This window comes from Chelonus insularis, unplaced genomic scaffold, assembly GCF_013357705.1.
Source record: "Chelonus insularis isolate UGA/USDA-ARS -01 unplaced genomic scaffold, ASM1335770v1 contig_399_pilon, whole genome shotgun sequence".
NCBI classification, from domain to species: Eukaryota; Metazoa; Arthropoda; class Insecta; order Hymenoptera; family Braconidae; genus Chelonus; species Chelonus insularis.
This window is the reverse complement of record NW_023276554.1, coordinates 1,651,327-1,668,462: the sequence shown is the minus strand read 5'-3', so window position 1 is coordinate 1,668,462 and position 17,136 is coordinate 1,651,327. Positions and strand designations below refer to the sequence as shown.

At 28.8% G+C, this 17,136-nt stretch overlaps 1 protein-coding gene and 1 long non-coding RNA gene across 8 annotated transcripts; one reads left to right on the top strand and one right to left on the bottom strand.

Moving 5' to 3' along the window:
* Nucleotides 1–41: 41 nt before the first annotated feature.
* LOC118068026 (uncharacterized) lies at nucleotides 42–3,294 on the bottom strand. Its single transcript, XR_004690463.1, has 5 exons — nucleotides 2,871–3,294; nucleotides 1,381–2,498; nucleotides 1,180–1,303; nucleotides 824–932; nucleotides 42–111 (listed from the first exon to the last, which is right to left on the bottom strand). It is a non-coding gene; the product is annotated as an uncharacterized lncRNA (long non-coding RNA).
* Nucleotides 3,295–3,396: 102 nt separating this feature from the next.
* On the top strand, nucleotides 3,397–11,570 carry pasilla (RNA-binding protein Nova-1-like protein passilla). 7 transcript variants are annotated; one of them, XM_035085128.1, is made up of 6 exons: nucleotides 3,398–3,823; nucleotides 4,792–4,941; nucleotides 5,036–5,193; nucleotides 5,308–5,659; nucleotides 5,742–6,196; nucleotides 9,793–11,570. In XM_035085128.1, exons 1-6 carry the CDS (start codon nucleotides 3,706–3,708, stop codon nucleotides 9,799–9,801), a joined length of 1,242 nt encoding a protein of 413 aa, XP_034941019.1. In that variant the 5' UTR covers nucleotides 3,398–3,705; the 3' UTR covers nucleotides 9,802–11,570. The 7 variants fall into 7 exon arrangements, with proteins under 7 accessions (XP_034941015.1, XP_034941014.1, XP_034941019.1 ...); XM_035085129.1 differs by lacking the exon at nucleotides 9,793–11,570 and adding an exon at nucleotides 6,267–6,407; XM_035085126.1 differs by lacking the exon at nucleotides 9,793–11,570 and adding an exon at nucleotides 4,448–4,479 and having other exon boundaries at nucleotides 3,687–3,823; nucleotides 4,795–4,941; nucleotides 5,742–7,642.
* The last annotated feature ends 5,566 nt before the right edge of the window (nucleotides 11,571–17,136 follow it).

Here is a 17,136-nt window from a genome sequence, read left to right as displayed (position 1 = left end):
AGCAAAAAATAATACCTTTATATTTGCTTTTTGGAGTCCATGATCCATTATGTACCTTTTAGACACAAATGGTGAATCTTCCACGGTCCCATGATTGCTGACATTATTAAGCTATAATATAGTATACTTTTAAGTCAGGAAATTATTATATAACACGTTTTACAATTTTTAAACGTATAAAAGAAATAATATGCTCATTTTTAGACGAAGACAAACACTGTCACGTGAGTAAAATAAGGTTATAATTGTTATGACAGTTACTAGTCAAATGAATATTTATTTAATATTTTTATTAATAATAAAAATATTGAAATAAATATTTTCAATTATTTTAAATTAAAAAGAATATATTTAAAATATTTTAAGACTTGTTTGTTTATAATTTTTTGATTTAATTTAGTTAGTAATTTGACTCAACTATTTCCCGCGAAAATTTAAATCATTTAAACGGAATTCAATGTAATTAACGTTAGTAAAATATTATTACAATGAAATTAACACGAAAAAATGAATTTCGATAAATTATTTGAAATAAATAATAGAGAAAGTTTCTATTAATAGAATTAAATGTAATCATTAAGGAATTTAATGACAACAATAATGTGAAATTAATTTTGTCTTTGTTATAACAATAGTCTATCTACAAGACATTTTTAACATGAATAATTATCAAGATTATCATCAAGATATATAAACAGGTATTTAATACTGATAGTTAAAGTTTAAAATTAAATCTAAGTAACATTGATAATAGCACGTCTACTTAGATTCAATCGCAGCAATAAATAGTAAACAAAAAAACTAACATAATCAAAGTGCATACCAAGCCTTAATACAAAATGTCCTTGGATGAACATTTAGATCTGTTGAAGTCGTCATGCATACGCCTTTTATATCTACAACTGTAGAAATTAGACTGGATAAAGACCAGTCTATGATAATAAATCGTTAAAAAATTTTTATTCCATTATATACTTCTTTATATTGAATATAATAAATAATTCTCACACAACTTCTATTAGACAAGAATAATCTATTTTATGAAGTTTTTTTTGTTTCAAGAAAAACTGTATGTTCTACTGTGCTAGATCGTGTAAACATATAGAACAAGAATCAATTTTATTCAAATATATTTTTTTTTTTAGTCTAATCTAATTTATATTCATCTAAATGATTTACCTGGCATCAGATACATATGCATAGATATTAATAAATACAGAGCTTTTTATCTGTTTCAATTAAAATCCTCATTAAAATCTTGAAATTAAATGGTAAAATACAACCTCTTGCTACTCAAATAAATCTGAAATGATAAAATTTTTGATCTCTCAGATAAAAATATCTTGATAAAATGTATCTTTAACACAAAAATTTACAAACCTTTTAGTTAATTGCAAATACTGATTGATTTGCACTTGTTTAATTACCACGAAGACTTTTATTATAAAAAGGATTTGACTGAGTGATTGTAAAGTGGATGAGCAATACCAGTCATCAGTGAGATTATATAATATACTTATTAAGAAAAAGGTTTTTAAGTCATCAAGAATACCTCAACATTAGTCATGAAAAAATTTAAGGGCATGACAATTAGTCACAATTACTATTAAGTTAAATGTCCTTAATTGTAAAAATGTAAAAGTAAAAGTCTAGAGTATAAATAAAATACATATACATATAAGTTATCGCATCGATGTCACGGTAACGTGTACGAAAGAAGCAAAAGAAGTTAAATATGAGAGTCTGAAGTCTGATAAATCTAAGACGTTGGTCTATAACAACGTTAGTGTGTAGAGACGTACGTAGAATGGTCCGAGCGCTGTAATAGCGCCAATCTGGAACACTTAGGAGGTTATGTAATAAACGCACATATTGGTAATTGGACGTAATCGTGCGCAAGGGAGCAAGAAGGAAAAGAAACAAATCACGTTGACGATTCGTTTACAATCTGATCGATGAATCGAGCCATACGACTTGAGTTTCAATTCTAATACATGCATGTATATCTATGTAAAAGTCTATTGTGTAGTGCTGTTATGACCAACACTATATAAAAATACAATTAATTCGTGTCACGGTCGTGTATTATCGCAATGAATGATTCTAGACATATTTCGAAGCAATTAAATGACTTTGGAAGTTGTTTTCTCGTTCGCTTAAACTTTTCATTTTTAAAAGGTTTTTCATTTTAAGCGCCTTTAGAATTTAAAGAAGATACTTTGATTCCAGAAATGCGCTTTAAGGTTGATAATGAATTTTACAATAGCTTACAAAAGGCCTACTAGCACTTATACGTTCTTTATATGCTGTGCCCTAATGACCAAAGCGATAAGAAAATGCGATTTACAATCGCTTTACACACTGATATGACATTCTTGAGTATATAATATAAAGGTCGAACACAATCAGCATAACATTTTGACTCAACAGCAACATTATTTGATGAGTAGCAAACAGCAGGATTTTATTGGAGTAGAGATACGTTTTATAAATAAATCCTAGAAAAATGACAATTTATAACTGATGATGAAATATAAAAATGAGTTGGAAAATAATTACATTAAACACATGGTATTATTATATCCTGAAGTGATGTCATGAACGATCCATTATTGATGAATCGATTATGACGAAAACTTGACACAAATTTCAATTTATGAATTTAAATAAAATAATAATCTACAGAGATGATGATAGACATTAGAGATGAGATTCAAGGATAAGGTTGCTCTGATGTTGTGTTAATTCCTGTATAGAAGTTGGAACTCAGTACAATACAAGTATTAGAAGTTGACGTAAAAGATGATGATGTTTAGATGGTAGAATCGTAAAATGTTCGTCACCTCGAGAGTTGATAGAAAAAATCTAACCTTTTACGTTGAGTTATTCAACGGTCTCTAAGTGGCTTGGATATTTTGTTCGCGAGGCAATCGGCGAGGGTCAATTCGCAGCTATTTACTTTGCAACAGAAGCTTCAACAGTTGCTGGAAAAATGTGTAAAATGGGTGGTGTGTGGGGAGAAGGGCTGAGTTACCTTGTTGGATAGAATAGAAGAACGATCGCATTTCTAACCGCCTGCGCCATGGCGTCGACGTGTGACTGTGGTGCTGCATGACGTAGACAAGTTAAGAGTAGAGGAGGGGTGCTTTATGCAAGCGGCCTCATTGCACTCGGGCAACTGCTACGGCCCTGGGCAAACGTGGTCGTGCGTTGGGAGGTTTAGTTTGGGAAGTAGAAGAGATTCTCCCTTCTATATATTATAGAGAGGCGGAGGGGTCCAAGTGCGCGGATTGGCCATAGGAGTGGGGTAATAGCATAAGGTGTGTAAGAGTGAGAGAGACGGTGAATCGACGGAATCCATCGAGTAACAAACCAGCTGGTTGGCAAGGGAGCCTCGAGCAGTCGCCAGTGAGACGCGGATTCCCGCGAGCGGATCGTGTTGGACTGTCATAGTGTTGTCATCATCCCCACGATCCGATCCGCAGTAAATCGTTCCCACCCGTGGGTTCCGTTACTGTTTATTGTGAATAAGAGGTTGTTAAGTTCCTGGGGACGTTGAAAAATAATCTTAAACAGTTACCAGTTCGTCCCTGGCAGTCAGTGTCACTACGTCCCGTTTCGTTTCCTTACACACCTGCAGGCCTCACAAACACAAGTAGTACGCACGCACACTCCGTCTCCGTGTGCGCGCAAACGACTCGCAAGATGGCCGCCGACTCGGGAATGGAGACGTGTCCCTCCCCAGAAATCGCAGACTCCAGGAAGCGGCCCCTTGATTGCGACGCTGAGAACGGAGCAACTAAAAGGTCTCACTACGGATCAGGTAATCATTTAGACAAATTTTATTTAATTATTCTTTCTTTTTTAACTCAAATCATACGTTAGTACTGGCAATTGTCAGATAAGAGATTTGTCGCTCTCACTTCTTCTCTTCGTCACTCGTGCTTCTCCCTCCCTCTAGCTTTCTTACTCGTTAACATCGTGAGGGAGTCGTCAATGTTCATTTCATCGTGGATTGATAAACGTTGGCTACTGCAATGGCAAGTTGAAGCTTTTAGCTTCAAGTGTTGCCACGGCAAGTTGTAACACTTTTGGAAAATACCACGAATAACTTAACAATGTTTCAATACGCCTAGAGCTATTTATGTCCAACTATTTTTCTCAGACATTTCCAATCAACTTTTCCATGCGTACACCTTCACTATTTTCATCTCGTAGCAACTTCGTGACGGCGCATTTTCGAATTTGACATTCGTCGATGCGTGGGCGTTTGAGAACGTCGTTTAATGGAGGACTCTAGTAGCTGTATCGTAGGTTTCGTGACTTCGCAAGTTTCCTCTGCGTCATCATTGTTTCATACTCACCTAACATCGCACTTGCCAGTGTCGTTTACAATCAACTAAAGGTCAAAATCAATTGAAAAAAAAAAAAAAAATTTTTTATCCAGTGTTTGCAGTACCAGGATGTGGAATAAGACTGGTGAGTCTTCAGATACTGCAGCAGTTGGGTCGTGGGTCAAGGTCGAAAGTGAACCAGTTAAGAGACACTTGTCGCCTGTCAAACAGCTGTTTGTTTCTAACCATTAAGACTTTTCACCAGTGGAATTAATCAGATTTCTAGTGAATTGTTAACAACGCTTCAATAACTTTGTGGTTTATGATAAAAGTTTTCTATTTATTTCATAGACTAAAAATATTCTTCCAACCTTATAAATATGAACCTTCACATTTCATTAGGATATTCAAGCTGAAAAGTTGTTTATTAGAGTCAATGACGTTTTAATTTGTCAAGCAGGAGGAGATGGAATGTATCACCTCAAAGTACTCGTCCCAGGAGTGGCAGCGGGGGCCATTATCGGAAAGGGCGGTGATACCATTGCACAATTACAAAAAGACACTGAAGCGAGGGTTAAAATGTCAAAAGCACGAGATTTTTATCCAGGTAAATATTGCGCCAATTTTATTTTGGAACCAAATCGATAGTTGGACGAGAACTCAATTCAGTTTATGATTGTTTTTATTTTTTATTCGTTTAGGAACTTCTGAACGTGTGTGTTTGATAACGGGAAGTATAGAAGCTATAATGGCTGTTATGGATTTTATAATGGATAAGATTCGCGAGAAGCCTGACTTGACACCAAAAACAACTGTGGACTTTGATTCGGGCAAGACAACGGCAGAGAGGGATAAACAGGTATCATTTTCTTGCATGATAATATGTTAAGGGAATATAATTATGTTAAGTTTATGTTTACATAACAGCAGTAATAATAAATGTACAATAATAAATGATGTTTTACATCTCTAGGTGAAAATACTAGTACCCAATAGTACAGCAGGAATGATAATAGGCAAAGCAGGGAATTACATAAAACAAATAAAAGAAGAATCTGGTTCTTATGTTCAAATAAGTCAAAAAGCTAAAGATCTATCCCTCCAAGAACGTTGTATTACGGTGATTGGAGATAAGGAAAATAATCGTAACGCTTTGTTGATGATTCTTGCTAAAATAGCGGATGATCCTCAAAGTGGTACATGCCCAAATGTCAGCTATGCAGACGTAAGTGGGCCCGTAGCTAATTACAATCCAACAGGAAGTCCTTATGCACAAGCACCTGCTACAACACCAACATATACATCTCCAGCTGGCCTCAATACCGGTAAAATACTAATTAATTAAATAGTTGATTAATGGAAGAATTGTAAACATGATATTTATTAGTTTGTTGATGATTGTTCTAGTGAGTTTATTAAATGGCGCTGGTCTCAGTTTGAATTTGAACTTGGGTGCAGCAATAACTGCTGGTACAGCACCTGTGACAACTCAGCTTCTCGAGCACATAAAATTAAGTTTGAGGAGTGCGGGTTTTTCTGAGGCAGCAGCCACTGAAATCCTCACGGCGATCGCCACATTAGCCAAATACAATATTCTTGGTATGGGTATTGGAATGCCATCAAGTGTAAGCTATCTGGGCAATCCAATTGACAGTGCGACCTCAGCGAATGGGTCCAACAACAATGGAGGAGTTTTTGGTCCAATTGGCACGGTCCCGACACTCGGTTCTACATCACCAACACCACGGAGTACACTTGAGCGATATGAAACATTCGATCCATTTCGGCAGAACAACACTGCCGCAAGTGCCATTCATCTGAACAACAATTCATTCGGCCTGGGCACAAACCAATTGTCACTCGTAAGTAAGAGTCCTACTCAGATAGACGCCAACAGCAAGGAGACCAAGAAAGTAGATATAGAAATTGCAGAGGTTATAGTGGGAGCTATTCTGGGACCCGGTGGTCGTAACCTCATTGAGATTCAGCACCTGAGTGGCGCCAACATTCAGATATCTAAGAAGGGCATGTTCGCGCCCGGCACGAGGAACCGCATTGTGACTATCACGGGTTTTCCAAATGCTATCGCGACTGCTCAGTACCTAATCGAACAACGGATCAGCGAGGAAGAAGTTAAACGAGCGCGTCACAATGCTATCCCCGGAATTATTCATTGATTCCACGCGATTCAACCGCGATCATCCCCATTATTGACTTCCGTCATTTAGAGTTAATCGCACTTTGAGGGGCAACTTTTATTTCCTCAAGTTCTACCACAAAAACAAAAACTATTCACATTGTCCGATTTCTCTGACTATACTTTGTAGATCTTCAAACAAACAAATATCGTTAAACATCACTTTTAGGCGCTTTACGCATTGCCAACATCATGTGTTTCATGCATCTCTCTCTCACAGCTCGTTAACATTTTATCTATCTCTCAAATTCTTAATATATATATATATATATAAATATATATATACATAATATATAATAATATATTAATTAATATATTATATCGTTATTTACATGTTCGTTATACAATTATTACAATTGTTCTGTGATACACCACGTTACGGGGCTTTATCACACATATACATTAATATAAACACTATTACACTCGATATAGATTACGTGAAATAATTTCAATAAACCAGTTACAACATTCATACATTTACTCACAATCAATTTGTTTATGCGAAGTCTTGTTGAACGCAAAAAATGATTAATTGTTTTTAATCTTTCATCTTTTTTGATGTTACAAATGGTTGCCATGTTTTTTTTTTTTTTCATATAGATTGTGCTTAAAAATAATTGAAATTTGTTGCATTAGCTTTTAAACGATATAATAATTAGATTGAAATATTTGTTCCATTATTACTATTATTATCTCTATCTTGTTCTTTATTTTTCTCTTCCGTGAATTTATTTATTCATCGTCTAGAGAAAAATATAACCATTATTAATACCAAAGATTATTAATTCTCACAAATCCGCAATAATTTTCCATTTGATTGTTGAGTATAATAATTAAAAATATTCCAATATAACTGGCGGGTCCGGTTACGTAATTAGTTACAATGTATTGTTATTTTGCAAAATAATTGAATTGAATACTTTGAATATGTATATATCTAACTTGATATGTTTAGATACATATATAAGTTCAAAGTTCGAAGCTGCATCAATATAAAGATCTTTTTTTGTACTTGACTATTATTTTAACTATTAGTTGGACATTTTATTTTTTCATAATTTTATTTTTACACTTCATAAAGCCAGATAATAATATAAATATTATTAACAAAAGTAATATAATTAATTTTTTTAATTCTATTACAATTAATTTTATTAGATATAAATATATAATGTCATTAATTATCAGTAATAATTTTCGATCTAATTATTAATTCATTTTAAAGCACATTCTTTCATTGAAAAAATTTCATCATTTTTTGCGTGTGTTGGTTAATTGACATGAAAATAAACACGTACACATCTTAGATTTAGAGGTAGACAAAGATAATTAATTATAATAATTAAGACGAAATGATATATGAAAAAAAAAAATAATAGAACAATTCAGTGAGGTTCATTAATCAAAGATTTATTGTAATAATAATAAGATAAAAATAATACAGGGCAACAGATGGGAATACGTGAAGAGTTGAGTGTGAGCGAATATTTTTTTATTCCATTAAGGAGAGAGAATATAAGTAATGATAACATTCACAAATAGAATAACAAAGATGGTAATGAATTTGTCCAAAATGAGCAGTTGCTCGTATAGATGAATTTTTTTAAATAGATATATTAAATAAACAATAATGAAAAAAAAAGTAATTAAAAAATAGAAAATTAAATTTAAAATAACAATAAATATTGTCACAATGTCTATATCCAACGTTCCACTTGTTGAACGAGTGAACCGATACTTTTATTAGAGAGTTTAAATATTCCGCGATTGTCGTTTACATTCTGGAGTAGGGCAATGTTTTAGGAGCTCACATTAAAATGAAATATAAAAATAGTCCGACAGTGATTGAATACAAAAGAAATAAAATCAATTAAAGTCATATTGAAAAAATTGAACATATACGAATGATCGCAAATCAATGAACAAAATGGCGCTGGTTTACCGTTCTTGGATAAAAAAAAAAACTTGTATATTTATAAATATTACAAAGGATATTAATATATGACAAGAAAGAAGTGAGCAATCAGAGCAAAGAATGGAATAGAGAGAATTATATAGAAAATTATATAATTATGTATATATATGCATGTATATGAATACATATTATATATACATATAAATGAAAGAAACGAAAGATATATAAATATATGCATATATATAATATATATATGAGGAAGTTGAATTAGATTATTAAAGAAAAAAATATATAGAATATAATTAAGAAAACAATGATATTATATATTATTGTTAACAAGAAAAAAAAAACAATTTGCGTCCGTAAGCGAAGCAAAATATTCACATTTTATCATATATTATCTGTTATCTGTTATCAATTGGATTACAAAGTATCATCGTGACAAAAAATTTATAGTTTATATCACATAACGTGCGAAATAAACGATTGAAACATGCTAGTTAGATTAATTCGAAGCATCATAACATTTGATAGATTTTATTATTATTGCTATTAACTATTGATTACAATAATTATTATTATTTTTATCATTATTATTACTATCATTACAATTCTTAGGTGTGATTGAGATGTTTTTTATGGTTCAAGTAACTGACACAAATTTATAATTCATTAACAGACTCAAAAAGTGTTTTGTATTGAAAATGAGTATAAAATTTTTGTTAAGTAATTGATAATTAATAATAATATTAAATAAGGGCATCAGTTTATTAGATTTAAGAGATTTAAGTTACGTTGATAAATTGGGGTAACGGTCGTTTATCGAATGTTGGGTTAACTAAGGCCATTGATCGTGTCTTTATCACTATTGTGAATCGGTAAAATATCTATTACCTTGAGCTTTAGGCTAAATCAACTACCACAGTTTGTGTTTTATCACTAAGATTCGCGTTTTATATCGTTTTTCATTATCAAAATCATGTAATTCGTCCTAATTTGATAATTATAATGAATTTGTTATAAATATTTGTTTAGAAAAAAAAAAAAACAAACTTTTAATCGTTAATGAACTCGAACGAAATCGAATTGATTAATATTGGTCTTAACGTTGTTTTACAACTGGTAGATGCATAAAACCTAATTAGGGTAAGTGGCTTTTCTAAATGAAATGGGTGGAAGCTATTTTTTTGTGTTTTCTCTAAGGATTTCTAAAGTTTAATATTATTAGATTGTTTCGGTGTACAAACATATAAATTGATTCAAATAGTTGGCAATATTTGAAATAAACAAAAAAAAAAAAAATATCAATAGTCGTGTGAAAAATGTAGACAATTTGTTTTGCGCAGGAAAAATAGCTTCACGGCAAGCAATGTACGACGAGCAAGGACGATTCGGAAAAGGAGCTTTCTACTGCGTACCTGACAGTATTCACAGTTTGAACAATAAGGTCGATATTACACAAATACAATCACTGTTGTGTTCGTGATGTCGCCGAGAATGCCGAGAAGCTGGTTTTCCTTTAACGTACCGCGGAAGATACGGTCTCCTTGCAAATTTAGGTAAGCATCAAAGAGATGTGTTTACAGACTATAATGTGGTCAAAGAACCAATTTCAATATTATATTCAATGTTTTTATATTGATCAATTATCGCTATAAGTCACAATAAGTGAGACTTATTCTATGACAAATCAAAATTTAGCTTAACTTTCTTTCATTTTTTTTTCTTAATGCGCTAGAAATGATCAACATTTAACATCAAGTATTTTGTGTAGTGAATCCCTCTATTTTTTATTTTTTTTTTGAAGGAACTTGGTTAATTAAAAATTATGCTTCAGCTAGATATTCCTATATCCATTACCATACAAAGTCTGTGCATGTCTCTTTGATGATCCCAATTCAATGCAATTTCCGTTAAGAAACCTTTAATGAAGTAATATAAGCTCTTTAAAAGACTAACTTTTATTTACCTTGGCCTTAAAGGTAGTCTGTTAATGAAGTAAACAAATTTTTCAAAAACGTATGTAATATTGTTTATACTTACAATACTATTCACAAATTGTTAATTTCTACAGACATGAAAAATTATTAAATATGATTTTAGATATAATTTGATATTATATTCTATAAAATCATATTTAATTTTTTTTTTTTATCACAAAAGAGTTGATGACTCTTAAAATAATTCATTCAACTAGCACATTCATCACGATGAATTGTAGAAGAATCAATGTAACGTCTTCATATTTACAGTCATATAAAAGTAAATTATATTATATATCATAAACTCAACTAATATAGATGTGCACACGAGTATTTTTTGGTTTTTGTTATTATTTCTATAATTATTGAAATTCAATTCCACGTGTGTACACATCAATGTCACATTAATTATTGTGAACAATTATAATAATAGATGCGTAGAAAGACTTGATACAGATGGTCATTTTTCAAATTACATGTCAACAAATCATTCTCTTTGCAAATTTTCATCATTAACATAACAAAGTTAAATCATTCAATGTGACACGAGTAGTTAAATAAATTTAATTAAATTAAAAAGAAAGATGGGTCTAACATCAAAAAATATTTCGCACGTTGGCAATTCATAGTTAATAATTAAAACTTAAAAAAAAAAAAAATCGTTTAATAATTACAATGAATAAATATAAAAAATTCATTGTAAATAAATAAAACGAAAAAATCTCGTGATAAACAAAAAAAAAAAATTGAAGAATAAAACATCTTTATTACCATCCTGCGTGATATATCACGTTACTTGGCTGTGTGTGCTAGGCTACATCATGAATTTATCATTGTATTAATCAATTAACTCAAATCTTGTAGATTAACTGCGATTTGCTGAACAATTAAGATTAAAGTTGAAAATTAACATAAAAAAATATATGTTAGTAACAATAATAATGCGAAAAAGTTTATTTGATTTTTCTAATTATCAAAACGATTAGAAAACAATAATTAAAAATATGTCATCGTTAACTGACATTGAGTAAAACAGAAAAAAAAAAACTATAACAACTAAAGCAAAGAGCAAAGTATAATTGTAAAAAAATTAACAACTAAACATGTCACTTTTACGCTCCATTAAATTCTCTGTGCCATAACGAGAGCACGTATTCATTCTTCCCTTTAATCGTGACTACAATTGTTGAATTATTTAACAGTGATATTAGCTGTTAAAATGCATATATTCTACAATCAGATCATTTTTCATTAATTCCATTCATTAAAAAAAATAAATCGTTTATTGATCGACAGCAAAATGGTGCTATCGTGCTAAATAAGAAAAAAATGAATCATTTTTAAAATGTAATAATATTTAAACAATGCAAAGAGTATGTTTGTAGAGAGATAAAAATATATATATATATATATATTGATTAATTAATAATTATATATCAACTATTGTAGATGTTAATTTTTATTTTAAAAAGATGAAAATTTTTATTGTAACTATTGTTTAAAAAAAAAATCATTTTTTTAAAATGATTTTACTTCATCACTATTAATAATCAAATATTACAATAATGTACATTATTACTCAATCAAGTCACAAAAAAAATTTATACGATACATAGCACCACTTGACAATAGAATGTAATAACTAAAAACAAATAATGATAACAGTATCTAAAGCAAGACAAGAACAAGAATAACAAAAGGGAAATGAAAAAACAAATATTGAACAAATTATTCTTTGATAATTAAAGAGATTTTATTATTACTTCCGATGTAACGCTCACTAAAACACACTTTTTCAAAGATTTCAAAATGACGACAAAATTCCATTTTAATGAAAGAAAAATTAACAAATACTTGAAATATTTATTAAATAATGATTATGAAGCTCGTTAAATGCACTAGCGAATTTTAAACTGGTTATCATCGTTGTTATCATATAAGCCTTTGTTACTAACTAATTTTACTTTTTACAAAAAAAAAAAATTTCTTTTCTATTCTCAAATTTTTTTTTTTTACTCAAAATTTAATTGCCTACTGTTCATTAACTAACTGTCTTTCATTCACTAATTAGCATTCTGTCACTGTGGAAAGGAAATCCGATAATTACAAATTGTTATAAAGAAATTTGAGTTTAGAAAATTGTATAAAAATGAGTTTAAAAATTACATTGGAAAGGTTTAAAACAAAAGATAAAAAAATAATATTAAAAAGGATGAAAGCCTAAAAATTATTCATGTAGTCGCCATACATAAAACATTACATCACTGTTAATATAGAATCGTTAAACATCACTGTCATTAATTAATAATAATAATGATATAAGGGATATTATTAGTATTGCATCAGCAGTTAATGATTATAAGCGGCAAAAGAATAGTTTCAAGGTGGTTAAACCAAATGAAAATGAATATGAATAATATAAAAGAGTAAATAAATAAATAAAAAAAATAACAAAGAATAAGATAATATAAAAAAGATATCGAGGAAAAAGTATATAATATAAATGGAGATGGATTGTACAAAATTGTACTGTTATTTCATTGCAAAGCAAGAGTTAGGGTAGGTTGTTAATATGATAACAATTATTTTGGGTAAGAATAGTGTGTAAAGATGAACAAAAAATATAAAGAAATCACGGTATAAGAGTGAAAGATATTAAAAAAGATAAAAACTATATAAAAAATACGAAAAACGTTGTTGTTGAGGTAGAAAAGTAGAATGTAGAAGCTCGGGGATAAAAAAGATTATATATATATATATAAAAAAAATTATTATATATATATATAAAAATAAATGAAAATTATTAAAGTACCTTGTTGAGTATAAGTTTATGCATAAATAGTGTTCTAGTAATAAATATGGCTAAATAACTAAACTGCAAAGCGTGTGTGGTTGCGAAAGAGAAATGATTATAGTACGTTAAATTCGCGCAAATATCAATTAATTGATCGATCATTAATTGTAACACTTTGCAAAGGCTCCTTATATATATATATACACGTTTGTTTTATTCTTGAATTAGATAGTTAAATCTTTATCTAATGATGATGAATATTTATTTTTGTTTAATCATCTCATCAATAATTTTTTTTATTATCAGGAGTCTCTAAAGTTCATTTAAAAACATTCTTTTATTAACAATAATATTTATAACAAATAATTCATTTCACAATACAATAATTTTAATCACAATAGTTTATATTTTTACAATAATTGTTCACTGAAATTTACAATTTGTTCAACATTATTCTGTGAAAATTCAAAAATTAAATATTAAAAATATTTTAATTATGAAAAATGTTAATAAATTTTAAAATCACGTGTATAATTAATGGTAGATATATAAATTATTGTGATGAATGAAACATCTTGATGTTATTTAATAAGTTTCGTTGTTGTTTTAGTATTGTGAGTAGAAGAATGTTTTTAATGATGAAAACTGTTATTTTGTATAATAGAGTAATCAAATTGCGCGACGTGATCCATACATAAGACCGTCAAACTTGTGTTAACGTTATATTACACGATATTGAATTTGAGCAGCTGGCTGCGATCAAGTAGTGTACCAGGGAATAATCGTTTGTAACTCAACGCATACGATCGAGTATTGTACTTTACATTCCTTTGGCTATAAATGTAATTTAAGAACTTACCAAGTTCTCTTATATCCCCCCGTGTATCACCACAATCGTTCGCCTTTTATCACAGCTGTCGTCGCGTCCCGAATATCATGCAATTCCAATTGATAAGTGAATTACTAAAATTTTATGAAATTGATAAATGACAAAAAAATGTTATGAAAATTTTTGATAAATCATGGCTTTTTCTTCTATATTTCTTTAATTTGTCGCCTTCACGTTTATTTGTCTTTTTCCTCTGGCTTTTTATTTATTCATAAAATATTTTTAAAATTGACTCTATTAAAATTATCATCATTCTAATTGTATATTACCAGCACAAAATGATTAATCAATTTTCGCATTGAAAAAATAATGTTATTAAATTCTAATAGGCAAATTTCTAAAGTACAATAAATGTATGAAAATAAAGAAATTTTTCTGTTCTGGTAAAAAAAAGAAAAAAAAACAACAACAAAAATAGTGTATAATGAATAGGCAATAGCGAATTAATAAAACAGAAAAATGATTTAAACAAAACCGTTTATGTGAACAAACACATAAATAAAATGGTTCGATATATTGATCATTGTAGGAAACCCATTAAATTGAATCACATTGTAAACGCATATTTTTTTATTTTGTTTCACTACTTTGCTAATTGAATAATCAGCTACAATGTGTAGATATTTAAGTATAAATATAATGAATTTTATTAGTGAAACAAAAGGGAAAAAATGCGAATCGACCATAATTACATCACATTATATGACTTGCCAATTTGTAAAAGCAAAAAAGAATTTTTTTTAAATTTATTTACAGATCACCATATATTTATTTTATTAGAGTCATATTTGCTTTTCGTTTTCTTCCTAATTGACCTTTACCAATTCACCCCATTTATTTAAGTTTCGGGGTACGGCTATTGTTATTGATAGTTTGTAAATTAGTTATTATTATTATGATTATTATTATTATTACAGAAAATATTAAGATAAAGATTTACTCTAATAATTCTACATTCTAACCACATTTATTTGCATCCACAAATTGTTATTCTTTATCACCATTCGTTTTTTTTTCCATTTCAATGTTAAATAATTATAAATAAATATAATATATTAACTATTTTCATTCATGAAAAGCATCGTTACCTGTATGACAAGTGATCATAAGAGCATAATAAACAATCGCTCATTAAATGCATTCTGTTGTTATTCATTTCACAACCCGGCCAACCATCTTCCATGAATCCATTTCTCAACAACGTGGTCAAATCATCTTTCACATTTCTCCACTGCAAGCTCTCTTTCTATTATTGAAGGTTATTAATTAATGAATAATTTAATCAAACTAAAATATATATCAATAATTATACTATATAAGTATATAGTTTTTTTTAAATAATTTTTTCTATAAAATAATTAAATCTGTTAATGCGATAAGAATGGCGTATCATTAAGATATGTTAATTATAATATTAAATAATAATGTCAAGTGTACTCATGTTATTTCATCAAAATCAGGAAGGTTGTGGATGTATTAATTATATAGTTAAATCATATTTTAAAGTACATAAAAAGGATATTAGATTTTACCTTCCTGAATTTTGAAATGTACAAAAAAATAATTTCTAGAAATGTACAAAGCCATTGTAATGCAGCAAAAAAATCATGCGATGATAATTTTAAATTAAATCTACAGTAAGATTATTTTTTAGAGCTTTCTATCAAAAATATATTGTAAATTTTATCGTCATCATTATAATTATTATTATTATTAATACAAAATAATTATTGTAGTAATTAAAGCAAAGAAGAAAAAAAAAATACCATTGTGAGATGAGAAATTATGACATATCATATTTCTTTTAAACTAAAAACATGAGTGTAAATACTATTTTCTTTGAATCATTTCAATTCTTTTTCTGCTGCCAATTTTTCAATATTAAATTTTAGTTAATTATGCATTCCATGGATAATAAATTAAAAATGTTAACAAAATAAAAAATCAATAATGCAAAAGAACATAATTAACAACAAAGACGGTACTAGTCAATAGTTAAGGAAATGTATTTTTTTATAAAAACTTATTTAAAAATAAATATGTTATTAATTATATTCGAGTGTCTGCATATACAGACAAATTGGATATTCCACAAACATAAGAATTATCAGTAAAAAAAAAAATTCAATAATATCAGCCACATTAATAAAAAAACCATGGTAAGGATTTAAAATACTTCTATGACACAGATTTTATTATTTTCTATAAGCATAAATATTACACAATCATTTTTGAATTAAAAAATTTTTTGTTATTCACCAGATAATCCTATTGATTGACCCTTTATTGTTGTTATTATCAATATTTATATCATACAGATTTTTTGTTTATTTTTAACTTCTATGACAATTTCACAAAATAACTTAACTTTTAAGGCCTATGAATACATTCAAAATAATCAATTTTAATTAATTACTACATTTTTTTGTTACTTATTTATCCGTTCAATTATTAATTACATCGTCAATTACCATACTTGAGAATACTAATTATTAATTAGTCTTCATTACTGTTTTATATTTTGAAGAGATTCTTGCCAATATATTCCTTTCAATTATTCTCATTGAATTGTTTTAACTATTTTTGCTTTAAATCTTTTTCATATTTACATTTAATTCATTGGTTAAATGTCTGAAAATTCGACTTGATTAGTTCTTGTACGTTAAAAATATACATTGCATCTTCTATTTTCAAATACAATGGTTACAGTTAATGTATTATATTATTCTCTTTTTATAATTAGTTTTGCAAGCTGGCAGTATTACTAATATTATTTAGAGCTTCGACACGTATCATATACATATAAAATCAAATTAAATGAGAATGAAAATAACAATTTTCTTTTTTACATGTTTCATGTCAATGTCAACACACTTTGCACAAAAATTGTTTATAAAAAAGAATGTGGCGACGGATTGTTATAAAAAAATATACAGGTTGTAACAAAGTGAACTTTACTAATATGACATTTTCTTCTTAAATATTAGAATCATCTATTAGAACCTTTTAGGCCATTCACAATGCA

Coding starts and splice junctions, on each gene's coding strand:
- pasilla (XM_035085123.1), top strand. CDS start 3,706: ATGGCCGCCGACTCGGGAATGGAGACGTGTCCCTCCCCAGAAATCGCA. Junction 4,942..5,035: donor AGCACGAGATTTTTATCCAG/GTAAATATTGCG, acceptor TTATTCGTTTAG/GAACTTCTGAACGTGTGTGT. Junction 5,194..5,307: donor CGGCAGAGAGGGATAAACAG/GTATCATTTTCT, acceptor TTACATCTCTAG/GTGAAAATACTAGTACCCAA.